At 45.8% G+C, this 18359-nt stretch overlaps 1 protein-coding gene across 3 annotated transcripts in view; it reads left to right on the top strand.

Moving 5' to 3' along the window:
- Scml4 (Scm polycomb group protein like 4) overlaps positions 1–18359 on the top strand; it is an 84177-nt gene that overhangs the window by 29680 nt on the left and 36138 nt on the right. For 2 of the 3 annotated variants that reach the window (XM_050120573.1, XM_050120572.1), the window contains one exon: positions 16048–16260. In XM_050120573.1, coding sequence (XP_049976530.1) covers positions 16105–16260 — 156 coding nt within the window. In that variant the 5' untranslated portion in view covers positions 16048–16104. Of the gene's footprint in view, positions 1–16047; positions 16261–18359 lie in introns of those variants that run through there. The other variant, XM_050120575.1, reaches the window with a different exon arrangement.

The following is an 18359-nucleotide window of genomic DNA, read 5'->3' as shown; positions in this document are numbered from 1 at the left end:
GGCTCCATCTTCTAGAAGGCCCCATGGACCTGCCGGTCATTCTGAAATGACTAATCAGTTAGCACACTCAGGGTCCAGCTTGCTTTGGAAGTTGGGATAAGATGCACTCCTTTCTGCTCTTCTAGCTTTTCCTGATTCCTCAGACACTTCCAGAAACCTATTCATGGACTCTTGCTTCCCTTTGGTCTCAGACTGCCGAGAACTAAGTTCAAAAGACCCTGAGCTAGGATCAGTGTCTCCACCTGGACCTATGACCCAGGTCTCATTGGACTATCTCAGCTCCTAGGCCCCATCTCTGTCCCCTCATCTCTTGTCCCCTCTTGTCTGGCTCCCACCCCTTGGTTCCTGTCTCATTCTGTGTCCTGGCACTTCTTGTTTGAGATCCTTTCCTGTGCTTTACTAGATAGAAATAAACTAGTCCCTGAGGAGTTCCAGTGCCTTCTGGTGGCTGCTAATCTCCGCAAGGCTGTGCATTCCAGCTCCTACAACTGAGTCTCTTCCTAAACAACCCTTGAGTGCGCCCCTATGCCTGCACGAGCGCTTGCCCTAATGTTCTCACACAGCCTTAAAGGGCCACACGAATGCCTATGTGTTCCAAAAATATTCATATAGGTAAGGATTTTCAGAAGGGAAGCTAACGCTAATTAAGACTTGGGACTTCAGACTCAAGACCTCTGAGAAAGGAGACCCAGCCCTCCTCCCGAGCCCTGCTTGCGGACTGCACCACCTTGGGAAGCACGCTGGACAAAAGGATCATTGTTTTCTCCTTTATTGACTTTTCCTTTGGTAACCAAGAGTGGAAGCCTACAGTTGTGCCATGCTCCCTCCCTCCCTTCCAGTTTAATCAGTTTGGATTGGCTAAGGACCTTCTCACAGCCAGACATGCAGAGGTCACATAAATCTTCACCCAGCCCAGATATAGGGTGTGAGGTGGTGGCTATAATGTCTTCTGCTTGTTTTAGGCTGAGTTCAAGGTTCTACCTGCACAGCTTTGACAGGTCTGTGTAATAGTGGGCATCTCACAACACTTGCTTTGAAGTCTCACAGGGAGACTTTAATATTAATTTAATATCAGCATGTGCATGGGTCATTCCTTCCCTTCTTCAGCCTCTGTTTGTTGCCTTGTTGTTACTGGGCACCAAGGACAGTGCCCATGCCGTGAAGGGTAAGGGGAGCCATGGTCTTGGGCCAGGGACTAGAGTCCTGTCTTCCAACAGCAGGGTACTGAGAGAAGGAGGGGCTCCATAGAGTCTTTGCTGCAGTCCTGGTCCACAGACACACCGTCATTTTGACTCCTGGCCACTAGCCAGTGTGCTCTGAGTGTGTGCAGTGTCTGCTTCTCTTCAGGCGACCTGCGAGTGTGATCCAGGCTCAGTACCATCTGGGAGAAGCTCTATGTTAGTGATGGGGGTGGTGAAGCAGTCAGCGGTGCTGGGTTTGCACACCCCAATATGTCAGCAGGACTCACTGGACATGTGGGGGTGCTCTGCCTTCCTCAGGGGTCCTCCTGACTCCATTCTTCGCTAACAGAGAAGGAGACAATCATTTGTGTGGGAAGAGCTGAAATTCATAACCCACGGGGCCTACTTATTATGCAGGGCTCCCGGGAGCATCCTGGCAGCACAGACCTGGCAGATTCTGGAGTATCTGATTGCCAGCTCAGGACAATGCCCAGCAGCTACTCTGCCACTCCACTTAGCGCCCATCAAAGGCAGGTCCCATGATGGTTGCCCATTCCTTCTCTCCTGGGGAAGATGAATCCAGTGACCAAACACAGAGATGGAAAATCAGCTTCAAGATAACTGCGCTTGCTGTTGTCTTGGTGCTGATGCTGGCTCTCCTGAGTGCCAGACAGGCAGCGGTACCGGTTGCAGCTTTAAACCATTTTCTTTATTTACTGCTGACTGCTATGTGCAGCTCACGCAGGCCCTGAGGTCTTCCAGGGCAAACCCCGAGTTGTACACCTCATTCTACGCACTAAAGAAGGGCCTGAGATACCTCGGTGTTTTCCAAAGAGCAGCTCATGAAGACACCATAGTTACACATCTCTGGACTGCAGAACAAGAGATTAACGGTGTGCCTGAAATCTATGGAAGGTGGGCTTTAGGAGGCGTGGTCTCAGAGGGCTTTGTCATTATCCTAGCTGGCTCTCCAATGGCTGTGATAAGTACCATGATCAAAAAGCAACTTGGGAAGGAAAGGGTTTATTTAGCTTAGCTTCTACATCACAGTTTATCACAGAGGGAAGTCAGGGCAGGAACTCAAGGCAGAAACCTGGATGCAGAGGCCGTGGAGGCCTGCTGCTTACTGGCTTGCTTCCTCTGGTTTGCTCAGCTTGATTTCTTATGCAATCCTGGTCACCTGCCCACAGATGGCCCCACCAACAATGGTCCTTCATCATTAGCAACTGAGAAAATGCTCCACAGACATGGCCACAGGCCAGTCTAATGGAGGCCATTCCACCGTAAGGAACGAGGCTCGCTCTTGCCAGGTGTGTCAAGCTGACATCCAGTATTAGCTATCACCATCCTTGACATATGCTGGTGGCTGTTGACGAGGTCCCCAGGTTTGGACAGTTACAACCGGTAATGACTGGTACTACAGTTTTACTGGGGGAAGTTTTTGTGATTCTTCCTAGTACAATCTTGAAAATAACCTTGCTCTGTGCTCTCTCTCTCTCTCTCCCTCCCTCCCTCCCATACACACCCCACCTTGAAAAGAAAGCTTGCTTTGTAGAGATTGAACGAAGAACAACCCAAACACCAAGCCACCAGCACTTTCTCAAAACTAAATATAAAGTATAAATAGAGAACAAAACAGGAAATGGTGGCTTGCTGAAAACGAGAAATACTGTAACCACCCCGGGAAGTGCCTTTCCCTGCACTACAGAACACAGGTTCAGAGACACATTGAGCGAAAAGTCCCTGGCAGCTGTGTCCTTAGCAGACACATGTTTTCCTTTTTTTTTTTTTTGTTGCTTACAATATTGCAATGAACTTTTTTGGAGTTTTTTTTTTAATTGATTTTTATTGAGCTCTACATTTTTCTCTATTCTCCTCCCAGCCTCTCCCCTCTCCTTCAACCCTCTCCCATGGTCCCCATGCTTCCAATTTACTCAGGAGATCTTGTCTTTTTCTTCTTCCCTTGTAGATAAGATCCATGTATGTCTCTCTTAGGGTCCTCATTGTTGTCTAGGTTCTCTGTGATTGTCATTTGTAGGCTGATTTTTTTTTTTTTTTTTTTTTGTGTTTAAAACCCCTCTGTGTGAGTGTATATGTGATAATTGCCTTTCTGGGTCTGGGTTACCTCACTCAATATGATGTTTTCTAGATCCATCCATCCATGCAAATTTCAAGCTATCATTTTTTTCTTCTGTGTAGTACTCCATTGTATAAACATACCACATTTTCCTTATCTATTCTTCAGTCTAGGGGCATTTAGGTTGTTTCCATGTTCTGGCTATGACAAACAAAGCTGCTATGAACATAGTTGAGCACATGTTCTTGTGGTACATCCTTTGGATATATACACCAAAGTGATATTGCTGGGTTTTGAGGAAGGTTGTTTCCCAATTTTCTGAGAAATCGACATACTGACATCCAAAGGGGCTGTGCCAGCTTGCATTCCCACCAGCAATGCAGAAGTGTTTCCTATACCCCACATCCTCTCCAGCATAAGTTGTCATCAGTGTTTTTGATCATGGCCATTCTTATAGGTATAAGATGGAATCTCAGTGCTGTTTTGATTTGCATTTCTCTGATTACTAAGGATGTTGAGCATTTCCTTAAGTGTCTTTCGGCCATTTTATATTCCTCTGTTGAGAGTTCTCTGTTTAGGTCTGTACTCCATATTTTTATTGGTTTATGTGTTCTTCTGATGACCAATTTCTTGGGTTCCTTATATATTTTGGAGATCAGACCTCTATCTGATGTGGGGTTGGTGAAGGTCTTTTCCCATTCTGGGGGCTGTCGTTTTGTCTTGTTGACCATGTCCTTTGCTTTACAGAAGCTTTTCAGCTTCAGGAGGTCCCATTTGTTGACTGTTTCTCTCAGCAGACATGTGTTTTTCAACTGGCACTGCCTGTGCCTGCTCTTGGGTAATCACCAGCCATGCCTACATCAGTTCCAGATGCTGTAGACCCTGACAAAATTTCAGGATCTTCCTGTGAGCTGTTGGGTTATCGTTCATCATTTCAGCTTTCAGAGATGAAAGGATATGGTCAGAGGGGTCGGGCTTCCCTCTTGTGTACTACCTGCAGCATGGCCAGTCTGATGAGGTCCATCCAGGGCTGTCTCCGGGGGCTGGGGGAGTTTACACAGAGCTCTGGGACTGGATCTCAGCTCTGGATACTGATGGATGATGATCTACTATCTACCTGAGCCTCAGTTCCTGTCCTCTAAGTACAGGGGCAGTGATGCTCAGCTTTGAACCACGTGAAAACTAACAGAGAGGAAGTAGACAAATTTTGGAAGGCCTAATTTGGAATACCATGTCTTCCTGGGGTGTTCTTGTTGGGAAGTGTTTTTTTTTTAAGTTGTGCATAAGTGTATACACACATGGGGGTGTGAGCATGCCCTGGAGTGTATGTGGAGGTCAGAGGACATCTTTATGGAGTTGGTTCTTTTCCAGCTTTGTGTGGGTCCCAGGGGTAGAACACAGGTTGCCAAGCTTGTGTGCATTCACCCACTAAGTCATGTAGCTGTCCTCAGAAAATGGTGAGTCCTGAGCTTGGGGCCACTACTAACAGAAAACAAACAAATTGCCTAGGCTGGAACCTGCTTCTCAGTGCTGAGCAGCAGAGGAGTCCTGGATGCGGGGCAGGTTACCAGCTCACTCGTTCAACCATTTGGTGAACATTTTCTGGTTCCCAGAGATGTGCAGACACTCAACTCCCTGGAGGTGGAGCCAGATGCAAACACCTGTAATCCCAGCAACCAGAAGGCAAGGACAGAAGGGTGGCAGCAAGTTCAAAATCAGCCTGGTCTACCGAGCAAATGCTAGGCTTGCCAGGGATATCCTGTCTCAAATGTCCAACTCAATCAAACAAAGACCCAGAGCTCAAGTGTGTCAAGAGAGAGACATGGATCCAAATAAGAGGGCTAGCACATTGGTACTATGAGAGAAAGAGTCCAGCTACAGCAGAGAAAGGAATGGGGACAGGAAGTTCCTGTTGGGGTAGTAGCTTCCAGGCAGAGCTATGGGAAAGGAGCCCACTGCCACCCAAGATCGCTTCCTGAGGGCCACGAGTCTTTGCAGGTGGCTACTCTTCATGTCAGGAGAACACTGGTACTTGGTGGAGAATAAGGACTGACCTCTGTTATGTGAAGCTGAGCCAAGGTTAGATAATATCCTTAGACAAATTGTGTGGGGAGCCCTTTACAGTTTCTGAGACAGGAGGCCCAGTTCTAACCGTGAGTCCTTATTCTTCCTTTGGTTTAGATGGTGAGTAGGTCATGTAAACCTCTGAAGGAGGTAAGAACGGGGTGTGAAACGTGGTACATTTACACAACAGAGTACTACGCAGCAGTAAAAAATAATGACATCTTGAAATTTGCAGGAAAATGGATGGATCTAGAAAAGCCATATTGAAGGAGGTGACTCAGACCCAGAAAGAAAAGTATTATATGTACCCACTCGTAAGTAGCTTTTAGAAATAAAACAAAGAAAAACCAGCCTACAATACACAACCTCAGAGAACCCAGACAACAAAGAGGACCCTAAGAGAGATATACATAGATCTATATAAGAAAGAGAAAAAGATAAGATCTCCTGAATAAATTGGGAGCATGGGGCTCACAGGAGAGGGTAGAAGGGGAGAGGAGAAGAAGGGAAGAGAGTAGAGAAAAATGTATAGCTCAATAAAAATATTTTAAAAAAATTTCCTCTGCCGCCACGCCCGTCCCCGCCTGTCCTGCCGCAGCCTGCGGCCTGTGGCCTGCGTTGCTCGTCTGCGGGCGCCTGCGTCTGCTTTATGCCTCAGCCTCTCTGGGTGACAGACTGCAGGGCAGCTCGGCTGCATCTCAGCACCCCTACCGAGACATCAAGACATCGGCCTGCTTTGTTTCTGCATTGGTCTGAGCCAGAACCTGGGAACTCGCGGCTCTTCTTGCTTTTACTATGCGAGCCTGAATCGCTCACTTAACTCTGCATGAGCCTGGGTGCAAGTTTAAAACATCCACGTGTCTTCACCAACTGCATCTGTCAGTTTTGCTCCGCGGGGTGTTCAGAAATCTGAACCTGTACCAATGGAGGGCGGGGAGGGCGAAGCAAGCTCAGAAGCGTTGAGTAACTTGTCTGCCTGTCAGCTTCTCAAAAGTAGAGTCTGTGTGAGCCTGGTCTGTGGTGCCATCAGTGCCCTTGGGGGTAGGTGTGATCTGGTCAGCTGACTCACTGGGGTCAGTAGGCCTCAGGTTAGTGTGCAGGCTCACACACTGTGAGAGTACAAGACTCATGAATGTAGTACTCGCATGTTGTCCCGGGATTTGCAATCCTTTCATGGTTCAGAGGCCCTCACTCGCCCACGCCAGTGCAGCTGGCCCTGGCACAGGACAGCTGTGGAGGTCCGAGCCGCTATCTCCACTGAGTCACACTTGATTTTAATCCCGTTTGAATCCACACAGCATTCAAGTTAGACAACAATGTGGAGAGAAGTTTCTCTCCGGCCCTGGGACTCTCAGTTTTCCTCCTCAGCCAGCACAAGGCAGCAGCTCCCGTGTGAGAACTCTCCAGAAAGACTCCTCACATCTGCGCTTCACCACGAGGGGGTGCGTTCCGAGAACCCCGTGAACGCCTGAACGTCAGGTAGTACTGTGTGTACAGTCTTTTTTCTCACACACATGCCCATGGGAAAGTCAAATTTATAAATCAAGCCCGGTAAGAGAGCAACAATAATAACTAACAACGAAATCTGACACGGTAATATCCTGTAATAAGAGTTACGTGGTTACGATCTATCTCTCAATGTATCCGAACTGCTCATTGTATTATAGTGATATTTTCAGAATGTGGGTAACTGATTTCCCCCGAAGCAAAACCACAGTTAAGCAGGAAGGGGGCCTGCAGGGATGCGTAGGTGCATTTATATCTGCATCGTCCCTGCCCACCGTCTGAGAGCACACCACCATGCCACTATGTAAATTTTAGCATTTACCTTGAAGATCATTGCCTCTCCTTTTTCTCACCCATGAGTCTGGGGAGCACCGATCTCCTCCTTGTCAGCCCCTCCCCTCCCACCCATAAGCTTGCTCGTGGGCTCATCTGCAGCTGCGGCAAGAGAGAGGCAGACTCAAGCCTTTAACGTAGCAAAGACAGAACATTCCCAAAGAAGGCTCTTTCCCAAGGTTGCATTTCGTCCCATCATCAAAGACCTGCCTAAGGCAGGTACATGCTGTCATTTTCACAGATGTCTTCAGGGAAATCTCTTTTTTACCTAAGACAATAAGTATTTAATGGAGGGGAATGGCCTCATGGTGATGGAAAAGTCAAAATAAGAGGCTGGGTGTTCAGTCTCAGTCCATGCAGCAACCATGGACTGATGCAGAGGACCTCAAGGGATCGCTCAGTAGAGATTAGGATCCCGAGCCAGACAGGAGGGCATTTCTGGTAGAGAGCTAGCAAAGTAGAGGGGGTGTAGATGGAGGGGTTTCTGTCCCTCCTGGTCCCGCAGTGGTTCATCCCAAATAAACACACAGGCTTATATTAATTATAAACTGTTTGGCCTATTGGTCAGGCTTGTTACTAACTAGCTCTTGCGACCCATAATTCTTGTCTATGTTTAGCCATATCCTCATCTTGCTTTCTCTGTGTGTGTCTGGTGACTGGTCCCACAGCAAGGGGCTACATTTCTCTTCCCAGGCCCATTTTCCAAGCTCAGCCTATCACCTCCCAGAGAGTAATCCAGACATCAGCCCACTGTCACAGGCACCAGGGGACATGGCTTAGGCAGGCAGCTCCCTTTTGTAAGGAATGAAGTGGAGGCATCAGGCTCAGGCTAGTACCCAAGATCTCCAGAGTGTTGTCTTCTGTGAGGATGTCCCTTAAAGTGTAAGACTAGTGTAAGACTTAAAGTGTAAGGCGCGATGTTGAAATAAAAAGGAGTGGGTACCCGAAACTAGGCGGAGCCAAGGCCAGCCAGTCATGGGCCTTCTACCTGCCTTCTTTACCTCAGAGTCGTCTTCTGATGAGCAGGTCCTAAGCCAATGGGCCTTGTCAGCAGAACTGGAGTTATAGGGAAGTTTCTGTGCTGGCCAACAGGACTGAAGGAGAGTTGGGTACAGCTGAGCATCTGCCCAGCCAGTCAACTCTGAGTACACATATGGGGCATCTGTTTCTCGTGTTAACAACCCCTCTGGTGCTTTCAAATTCCTCAGGATTTGAAACCCTACTGCACACATTCGCTCTTCTTGCATTAGGACGTCTTCCTTCCTACCTCTGACGTAGATGGCCTTTGATTTCTGTCCCTCTAACTGCTCTACCGTTCATGGCTGAGGCGGGGAGTTCCTCGGCAGCAGGAAGGAGAATACGTTCAGTCAAAGGGAGATGAGTTTGGCTGCTTCCGCAGTCCTCCACCCTCAGCACGTGGCCTGTCAAAGGATCCAGGGCCTCTGCCACCTAGCCTCCCCGACAGCAGAGCGAGGGTGCTATTTCTGTGGGCAAGGAGGCACCATGGTCCCGCGGTCTCCCTCTGCTTCCTAGGCACATCCAGAAGCTTCCCGTCCTACAGGTTCAAGCAGCAAGCCTGCACACTCCTGCACACTTAGGCTGTGAGAAGGCGGTCGCCTCTCCGGAGCTGTGAGCTCTCCTCCTTGGTTCTGATGTAGAGAACATCGCTGACAAGCCCTTTCTGCTCTGGGTTCAATTCCTGTTTCTTCTTCACAATGTGTCGCACTGATCCTTCTCTATTTAATCTAGAGACAAGTACATATTAACGCTTAATCAGTGGAATAGATGGCTATAAACAAGTTCCTTCACATTTAATAAAACCAACTAAAGCAAAGGATATTTTATTCTGTCCACCTTTCAATGATATTACAATCACTACAGTTATGTCCGGGTGCAGCTTCTCCAGGAGTTCTGCATGCTGAAGGGAACTTACTGCCTCCACACATTACGTATCTGGCTGCTGTCTCACGGCTCTCACTGCTCATGCACAAGCCGTTGCATCTTTCTTCTCTGTCCTTTAGTAACCCCCCTCTTACCCTTCAAACTGTCCTTGTCTCACACTAATCAGATGTTCAGGCCAACCCCGACCCTTCTTTGTCCCTGAAATATGAAATCAGCTGTCTCTAAGGACTCTTGAGGATAAACTATTTATCCTATAAATAAAATATGGAGAACAATATCACAGAGTAAAATTTAATGCTAGAAATGAATAGATGTGAGTATTGGCTTTGTCTTCTGTTAGCTAAATTTTGCCAGAATTGGGAAAAAGTGTGTATTAAAAGAACTCATTTCTCAATTTAACAGTTTCTATTATTGTCTTATTCCTTGTTTTTTTAATAAAAGGTTTATTTTATTTTTAATTATTTGTACATGTGTGTGTCCGCACACACATGAAAGAGGGATGTGTCCTGAGACGCCTCTTTCTGCCCTGTCACCCCCATTCTTGTAACATGCAATTGCTTCAGTCTTTCCTTTATTTAGTTTTGTTTTTGCAGCACCAAGTATGGAACCCTGGGCCTGGTTCGTATGAGCATTGTTCCGTATAAGCATTCCTTCACCGAGATACTTCTTCACCCCTATGTGAAGGTTTTGTTCATTTTCAACGTGTTTTCTTTTAAATTGAACACACTTTTACCCAAATAGATACATTTTACCCAAACCTTGTAAATGTAGGACACACTGCCATGTCACCTGTGCCAAATGCACTCCGCAGGTGCAATACTGAGCCAGATGCTTAAGGGCAGAGGGATATGTGGACGAGGGCTCTGGCCTCCAGGATGCGCGGACATCACTTATGTACATGAAACAGGGAGGAAGCTGTGAGAATCAGGTTACTGCTAGTCAGACAATGGGGGGGGGTGGAGTTGAGAGACCAGTGCAGGGCAGGAAATGTCTCTGAAGCCTGAGCTCTCGGGCCATCTTTAAGGATGACTGGATTCAGACCGGTGCCAAAGTGAGCCTGTATCCTTAGAAATCTCCTCACGTACAGCCCCGATAGCCTGAGGGCTATCAGGGCATTAGGTGTCTATAGATTGTGTATGAAAGACATTGGATCACAGTGAATTCAGCATGGAGCCCCAGAGCAAGATGGAAAGGGATTTCTGTAATGTTCTGAAATGCTAGCAAGAAAGACCATACACTGGGCTCGGACTCATTTCTCGTAGTTAACAGAAGAAAAAGATTTAAGAGCCCAGCAGAGACTCAAGACCCTGTACCTGCCTCCTTTTGGTGTTTTCAGAAACCGCAGAAAGCCATGGATCTTCCTGTCTGTCTAATCTATCAACATTTCCTTCAAATACCTCCCAGATATCCCTGCCCAGCCCCCTTGCATCACCTGCGTGGGCACTTCTGCCCGGGAAAGTCCTACCTCTGATGTCGTGTTCTGATCTCCCGTTTTCACCCCTCCCAACTCTGCCAGCCAAACTGATTTCTTCCGTCCTTGATGCCCTAGCAGGTCACATAGCTTATACTGTCTATTTGTGCACATTATTATTCTCTCTCTTTCTGCTCTCTTACAGGCTGTGACTATCTTAGATTATTCCTGTCCCCTTTTCTAGAATGTTCCCTGTGTCTGGAAGGGGCTGATATAGATGCCACATTTAGGACTGAGTTCGCAATAGTCTCTAATTCTTAGCATTTTGACCAGTTATGAGGCTCCGTGTTAACCATTACTCATGAAAAAGAGGCTTCTCTGACCAAAGCTGAGGGTGAAAGCCACTGCAGATCTCCTTCTAGTCGGGATACGCCTGGTGCAATAGTGTCTTGACTGTAGGAGGACAACCAATTATCTTCTGATTGGACTTGAGGCTGGCTTCACAGGGGGAATATGTGTCTGACCCTGTAAAACTGGTCAAGGCCTATGGCTGAGCAGAAGCCCTAGTGGGAAACCCACTTCTTGTGCTTTGCTGAATGGACATGCAGTCAAACTGTCTTCTGACTACTTGTACCCCAGCAGAATAGTGTTGCTCTCAGCCTTGGCCGCAGCAACTTCTTTTAACTGCTTTTGTTTGGGATATTAAAGCAGCGCTCAGTGGAGCCGAGTGGCTCAGGATACAAACAACATCGTTAGAAAACAAAGGAAGTGAACGGCTATTTAGAGAGAGTGACTCTATCAGAAAGAGAGCTCAGAATGAAACTCGTTCGTACCCTGTCTATTTTTCTATTTATATATTTGTCTCTGATTAAAACTTTAAACAATTTAAAATAGCTCACAAAAGGAAGTGAAAACCACACTTCAGTTTCTTTTTTCCCAAGGACAGCCACCGCCCACCTTTTGAGACTTTTCTTTCTCAGACTGATAGAGCCCTGCAGATCTCACGTAAAACCATACAAACATTGTAGACATGCCCTCACACATACCACATACCTCACACACACACACACACACGCTTAAGTGCCACAGACCAGCTCAGGGGAGCCACTCAGACCGTGGGAGAAGCAGGGTCTTGGTAACAGGAAGGCACAAGTTCGGCAAATGACAGACAGACACAACACACAAGAGAGTGGTTGGAATCTGCTGCGATTTTACTGAATTCATGTTTTCATTATATAGTATTCAAACAAAGAACAAATCAGAAGGTCATGTATCATTGGTTGGCACAGTATGAAAGCTTCTTTTAGTCACATCAGCGATATTTAAGAAAAGTACATTATCAGGAACAGGTGTTAGACATAAAGCATCCTTAGAAGAGGAAATCTTGTCCTTGGGACTGTAAACCTCAGACAAGTGGTTTCATCTTATGAATAGAAAGTTTCTGTCTCATTATCACTATCATGGCCCTTCCTCTTCCTAACCCTTTCTTTCATCTAGTGACCAAATATGCCTAATCAGTTCTCTGCTCCTGTTGAACTATACTTTTTAGTACCTTCTTATGCAGCAGACACCATGGGGGTTGGGATCTAGCAAGCCTATCCATAAAGTTGAAAGTATAATATAACAGTCTTTGTCCATCAACATTAACTCATCTATTCCCTTGCTCATCATACACCCTGTGTATGACAAAGGTTCTGCTGTAGTCTTATACATATCCATACTGTGCTTCCTTATCCCAGAGCTGTTTCTGAAGAGAATGATCCTTGTCTTGTATATATAAAGACTATCATTATTATGAAAGAAATTGTGCAAAGCTCATATCCCACATAGCCAGCTACTCGAGAAACCCGTCTATGCCTCAGCGGTGGCTAATACCGGGCTGTCTGCCATTGACCTCCAGGAAGCCTAGTCCCATAGGACACATAGCTCCCATCCGGTATAATGACATATGTCATGTCACACAGACGACACTGGAGTTGGTGTGGCACTTAAGACCACAAAATATTCCATCTTATGAGTGTGAAGTAATATACAAATCAAGGCTGTTTTGAGGGTGTCCTGACAGTTTACAGTACTTCGCCATTATAAATACATTTGCAAATCACCCTGGCCATCTATTTTTGGACTTTCTTCAGATTTTTTTCTTAGTAAATTTTAAGTATACTATTTTCATTATAATTTTTGTTCATTCTTGTTTTTATTTTCTTTTTTATGTTTTGTTTGTTTGCTTGTTTGACATAGGGTCCTACTACATAGCCCTGGCTGTCCTGGAACTCACTGGGTAGACTAGTCTAGTGTTGAACTCACAGAGATCCATCTGCTTCTGCCTCCCAAGTGCTTGAATTAAAGGCATGCACCATTGCACCCAACTATTCTTATTTTGCTTAAGGCACAGAGTGACTCTTCCTTCTAGATGACAGTCTTTTATTACATATCTCAATGTTGAGCCTTTATGCAAGCATGATATCATTTCACTGTCTGTCTTCCAGAGTTCTGCTCCCCTAACAGACTGTCTTCCAGAGTTCTGCTCCCCGTAACAGACTGTCTTCCAGAGTTCTGCTCTCCCTAACAGGATTTTATGTGTCTTGCTATCATCGCTTTCCAAGGTGCTGTCCATCTTAGGTTGAGGGAACTTTGGATTCTTTTTGCCTCTGGCTTTCTCTCCCCTCCCTGTGGTACCCACCACTTCATCAACAATGGTTCCTGTTGATGGATTAGCATTGGGTATCAGACTGAGTTATTTGGCCGGGCTCTTACACCGCCCAAGACTGGTGCTTCTGTGGAAGACAGGAAGTGGAATACAGGGTGAGGCATGGGTTTTCCTCATTAAAAAGAAGAAGGAGGCAGATGTCAGGGGAAAAGAACTTGGTTGAACTGATAGGTTCTTTTTTCTAGGGAAGATTTTTGTTATATCAAACAATTTAGGGAAGGTTAAGACTCTTTTTAGATCTACTTCTTTTTGAAACTTTGTTTCTAGTTCATATTCTTTTAAACTTCATTTTCTCTTAAAATTATTACATTTTATTTATTTATTAAGTGTGCATGTGTGCACATGCACATGCTTGGGCCTGTGTGTTTACAGAGGAGTGTGGAGGCTGGAATTAACCTCCATGCTCTTTCTTAGCTGCTGTCCCTCTTAGTTCTGAGACAGGGTCTCTCTTTGGGACCTGGGGCTCGCTAGTTAGGTTAGGCAGGTAACTAGTGAGCCAACCAGGTAGATCCACTGTTTCTGCCTCCTCAATGCTAGCTGGGATCACCAGCACAGCTACTATGCCTGTCTATCTTGTTCTGGGCATGGGACCAGATCCTTACCTTGCAAGATGCATACTTTCTCAACTGGGCTTTCTCTTCCATCCTTAACCATAGATTTTTCTCATGCTTTCCTTTGACACTGATGCTCCAGACAGATTGTTAATCTCCATACTTCAAGCCAAGTAGGATAGGCATGTCGGTACACAGCTGTAATCCCAGCACTCAGGAGACAGAGACAGAGACAGAAGGGACATGAGTTTGAGGACAGCTTGGGCTGCTTAGAAAGACCTTGTCTCTTGAAACCAAAGCTAAACAAACAAAAATAAACTTTAAAAATAAGGGCAAAGTACAAAGGTGCAGAAATACCCTCTACGATAAGAAAAACTTCTGTTTCTAAACTCTTAAAACTCATAAGGAAGGAGGAGAAATTTGGTAATGGCAGGTCGAATGAGACTGACTTCCGCCTAACCAGATCTCGTAGGTTCTTGTTGACCCATCAGTGCTTTTGGCCGCTTTTGTACCAGTGGACATTTTTGTTCCTGCCAAGGAACATAAATGCCAAGTCCAGAAATAGATCATGTTATGAATTCCTCTACAGTGATCACAATTCATTGACTCTAAGATGGAGTCAATTACAAGATGTGTCATTATCTTATGCTTTACTAAGAATTTACAAGACTCCCTACTGCCTTGGAATGCTGATCTTCCTGAAGGGCTATGGGGACAACTTTATTCCAGGAATGCTAATACGTTTAAAAAAAAGTCTCTTAAATTAGTGAGATGGGATATTTTTCTCAATATACAGAAACAAAGAAAACTGATACCTCTATCAGGCTGATTCTTTGCTGTAAATTATTTTATTTTTTCTTTAATTGTATATATGTATCTGGATGAGGATTTATGTTTCTGAGTGCGGTGCCTGCAAGAGCCAGAAGTGGCCTGGGGCGTTACAGGCAGGTGTGAGCTGCACGAGGTAGGAAAAAGCTTGTTTCCTTATCTGAAACACTCAACGGCGTGTGAGATAGATAAGAATATCTATACTTTAGAATTCTATTTACCGAGTTGGAAGAGTAGCTCGCTGGTAAAGTGTCTGCATGGTGTATACAGAACTGTAGGTTCAATCCCCCACTCTGGAAACATCTATCCACCAAATATGGTATTTCCAAAAGCAAATCTTCCCCTATTGTGTTTTAAAAGAATTCCTAGTGTTTTACTTTTTATTCCCCAAGTAAAGCAATCAAGTGCCTGCATTGCTAACCCCACCAAGGCATGGTGAAGCTTCTGTCCTAACACCTACAGATTTGTCAGCAAAAGCTTCTGGTTTCCACTGGAAGATTCCACTATAGTGTAGAAGTGGATTTCACCACCTAACATTGCCTCTGAGTTAAAGTCTAAAGCTCTGCTCCACTCAACGCATTCCTGACCGTGCCAGGATATCCAGGATATCTGAGTTTCTATTTCTTCTGTTCTCTGGTCAAGGTTGATCAGCGACCTTGGGCTTCAAGACAAATGAAATTCTACCTGAGCAGTTTGTGAGTAATATTGTCGGCTGTGTACAAAGGACTATGTGTTGTGAACAGTTGCCCACAGTCTGGCCATCTTATTCTAGGTGACCTTTAGTAGGCCTCCTTCCATTTATTTTACCTTGTAAAGTTTTGCATAATTGAGATTGTCTTTATGCGTCACTCAGAATCATGTTATGCAAAATACGCTGCTAAAGGCTTTAAGCCAGTTGACAGTGTTAGTCTGCATATGTATTAGCTGTTCCCTTATGCATTGTTACTTGGGTCGTATCTATTTTATTTCTGCAGTTCTAAATATTGTCAAAATGAACATTTCTGTCTGCAAACCCTTAAAGGATGTCATGTTTTAATGAAAGTAACTTGTATTGTTAAATTCCTTTCAAGAGAAAAAGAGGTGAAGACAATTTGTAATTAAACCAAAGAACGAAGGTTAAATATGGGAGGGAATGGATGAGTTTATAAATACAATGATATTAAATATAATATATTATATTGATTTAACATTAAACATTATAAAGATAAAAATGTCATGTATTGTATTTAAATACTATTGTAATAGTGCTTTGTTAGTCCAAAATTGAATTAAGACATGAAAGCATTCGGTTGCTGATGACAGTTTCGGGTGTGTCTGGACCCAGGGATCTATCGTCTTCTGCAGAATGGTGCCTGTTTCTCTTCCATGCATATCCTTGTCTCGCTCCCATAAGTGGTAGGTACGCACAGATAGGGCTATGTGCTCTGAAAACCAAACAGACATTGCTGTTTTTGTTTTTGCTTTCTCTCTGGACTGATTCCCAGGACCTCTCTTGCACGTGCGCTTTGCTTCCTCATCCAGCAAGACTGGCACCAGCAGAGATGCAGACACAGAAGGTCCCAGGGAGGAAGCGTGGCCGGCCTCCCCTTCACTCCACACCAGTGCAGATGGCAGTCCATAATCTTTATTCTGCGTCTGCGGGCTCTGTACCGGCAGTGACGATCCCGAAGAAGAGAGGGCGGAAACCCAGGTACAAGGTATGCCTCCACTATCTCCTTCTCTTCAGTCGTCTCGGGCTGGGACACTGGGGGATTGGGCAGAGCCTGATGCAAAAGGCTATGGAAGGCAGGAGCCTGGGTAAAGACAGGCTAGGAAATAATGCGGCATGTGACAGACCAGGTCTCACCGATTGTGATGACACAGCACACGTGCTCTTGCGTGCTCTTTTCTTTTTCTCTTTTGTAACAAGTGGAGAAAGCGAATGACACCAGAAGGGGAAGCTATAGGGCATGCAGATTCTAGGCTGTTCGTAAACATGCGTTATTACACTTACATCTACACGGGAGTTCCAAACACTCACCTGTCCCCTGTGGTTCCGGAAGCCACTTCTAGAACTTACTTTCCATCTGCCTTAGCAGAAGCCAGTGCTATTCCTGAGACATTTAAAGTAAGGCTGTGAGCAGGCCAATGTCAGAGCAGAGGATGCAGAAAAGGCTCCCCAGACAGAGGCTTAGCAAGGGATGCTAGGGTGTCCATTATCATTTCCTACTTTAAAAAGATACTGCTGTCAAGTTTGGCTGCAGAGAGGCAGATCCATGGCCATCAGGATCCTGGGATTATCTTAAGGACTAACAATATGGTGAGGCTGTGGATGGGGAGCAGGTTTGATGACGTGATCCCAATCCTATAACCCAGCCTAAACCCAGCAGCCAGCCCCTGTGCTATGACCGATCATGAAGGGACTGGATACTCGAGGGAAACAGAGAAAAGAGTGTCGGGCTTGTCCTCTGCAGGCCTTCGGGCTTTCGGGGAAGAACACTAGTAGCTGTCTTCCACCTGTTTCTCTGGAAACAAAAGCTGGAGTTTCCATCCTGAGGCCCAGATACTGCAACCAAAATGCAAATTGGCAATTAACTCCCAAGCATTAGGAAAATGTGTGGAGATTATTCCAGGTCAGCAGAAAGGGCTTGTGGAAGAGCAGGAAATGAACTCAACCTTTATCCCTCCCCTCTTCTCAGTCCTTCCAAACGCCAGGAAGAGGGGAAAAGACAGTCATAGGGGAAAGGCTGGCTATCCAAAATTACGCGAGGCTTATTTGCTTTAGCTTTTTTGAGATTTTATTTATTTTATTTAACTTGTATGAGTGTTCGCCTAAATGCCTGTGCACTGTGTGTGTGCCAGGCCTTTAGAGGCCAGAAGAGGGTGCTGGATCCCCTGGGACTGACGTTACAGACAGTGGGGAAATGCCCCCTGGTTGGGAACTGACCTTGGTCCTCTGCAAGAGCAACCAGTGCTCTTAATGGCTGAGCACATTTCTAGCCCCTTATTGTCTTTGCTTATGTGTGTGTGGAGGGGATTGTCTGTGTGCGGGTATGTGCGTGTATATGCAGGTGCCCACAGAAGCCAGAGGCATGGGCTTCTTCTGAACCTGAGTTCCAGATAGTTGTGAGCCACCTCATATAAGTGCTAGAAACAGAATTTGGGTCCTGTGCGAGAGCAGCGTGTTCCCTGAACTGCTGAGCCACCTCGCTAGCCCACAGTATTTAAAATGTTGTTCCAGACAGAATTTCTCTGTGTAGCTCTGTTTTTCCTGGACCACACTCTATAGGCCAGGCTGGCCTTGAACTCAGAGAGAACCACCTGCCTCTGCTTCTGGAGTGCTGGAATTATAGGTGCACTCCACTGTTGCCCATCTTAAAACAGATTTTAAAACTCTTCTTAACCAAAAGAAGTCAAAGTCTTCTGTCAGGGTATTTTCTGACAGGAACCCCTCTTATCCATGATAGTGTGGGCTTTGGATGTATATGTCTGCTCTCAGAAGCTGGTCTGGGTACCTGTGCCTGCCTGTTACCTGCTCAGGTACCTGCGCCATTGCTGGAGTCTGGTGATTGCAATGGGAGGGCTGGAACAGGGCAGACATTCTGTTTCACAGAGCCAGGGAGCAAGCCCAAGCTCTATGGGAGCATACTTAAGCTTCGTTGGCCTTCTTCCTGGTCCCCTGGGGACGGTGTCCCAAGAACGAAAATTACAAACAGACACGGAATTTCTTGGGCCAAGAAAAATGGCCATTCATCCCATGGAACAAACCCTGTTCAAAGCAAGCAGGTCTGTTCCCCCTTTCCCAAGAATTTCTTTT

This window comes from Alexandromys fortis, unplaced genomic scaffold (genome assembly GCF_014885135.2).
Source record: "Alexandromys fortis isolate MF-2015 unplaced genomic scaffold, M_Fortis_MF-2015_v1.1 scaffold_175, whole genome shotgun sequence".
Classification (NCBI taxonomy): Eukaryota; Metazoa; Chordata; class Mammalia; order Rodentia; family Cricetidae; genus Alexandromys; species Alexandromys fortis.
This window is presented reverse-complemented; position numbering and strand designations above follow the sequence as displayed.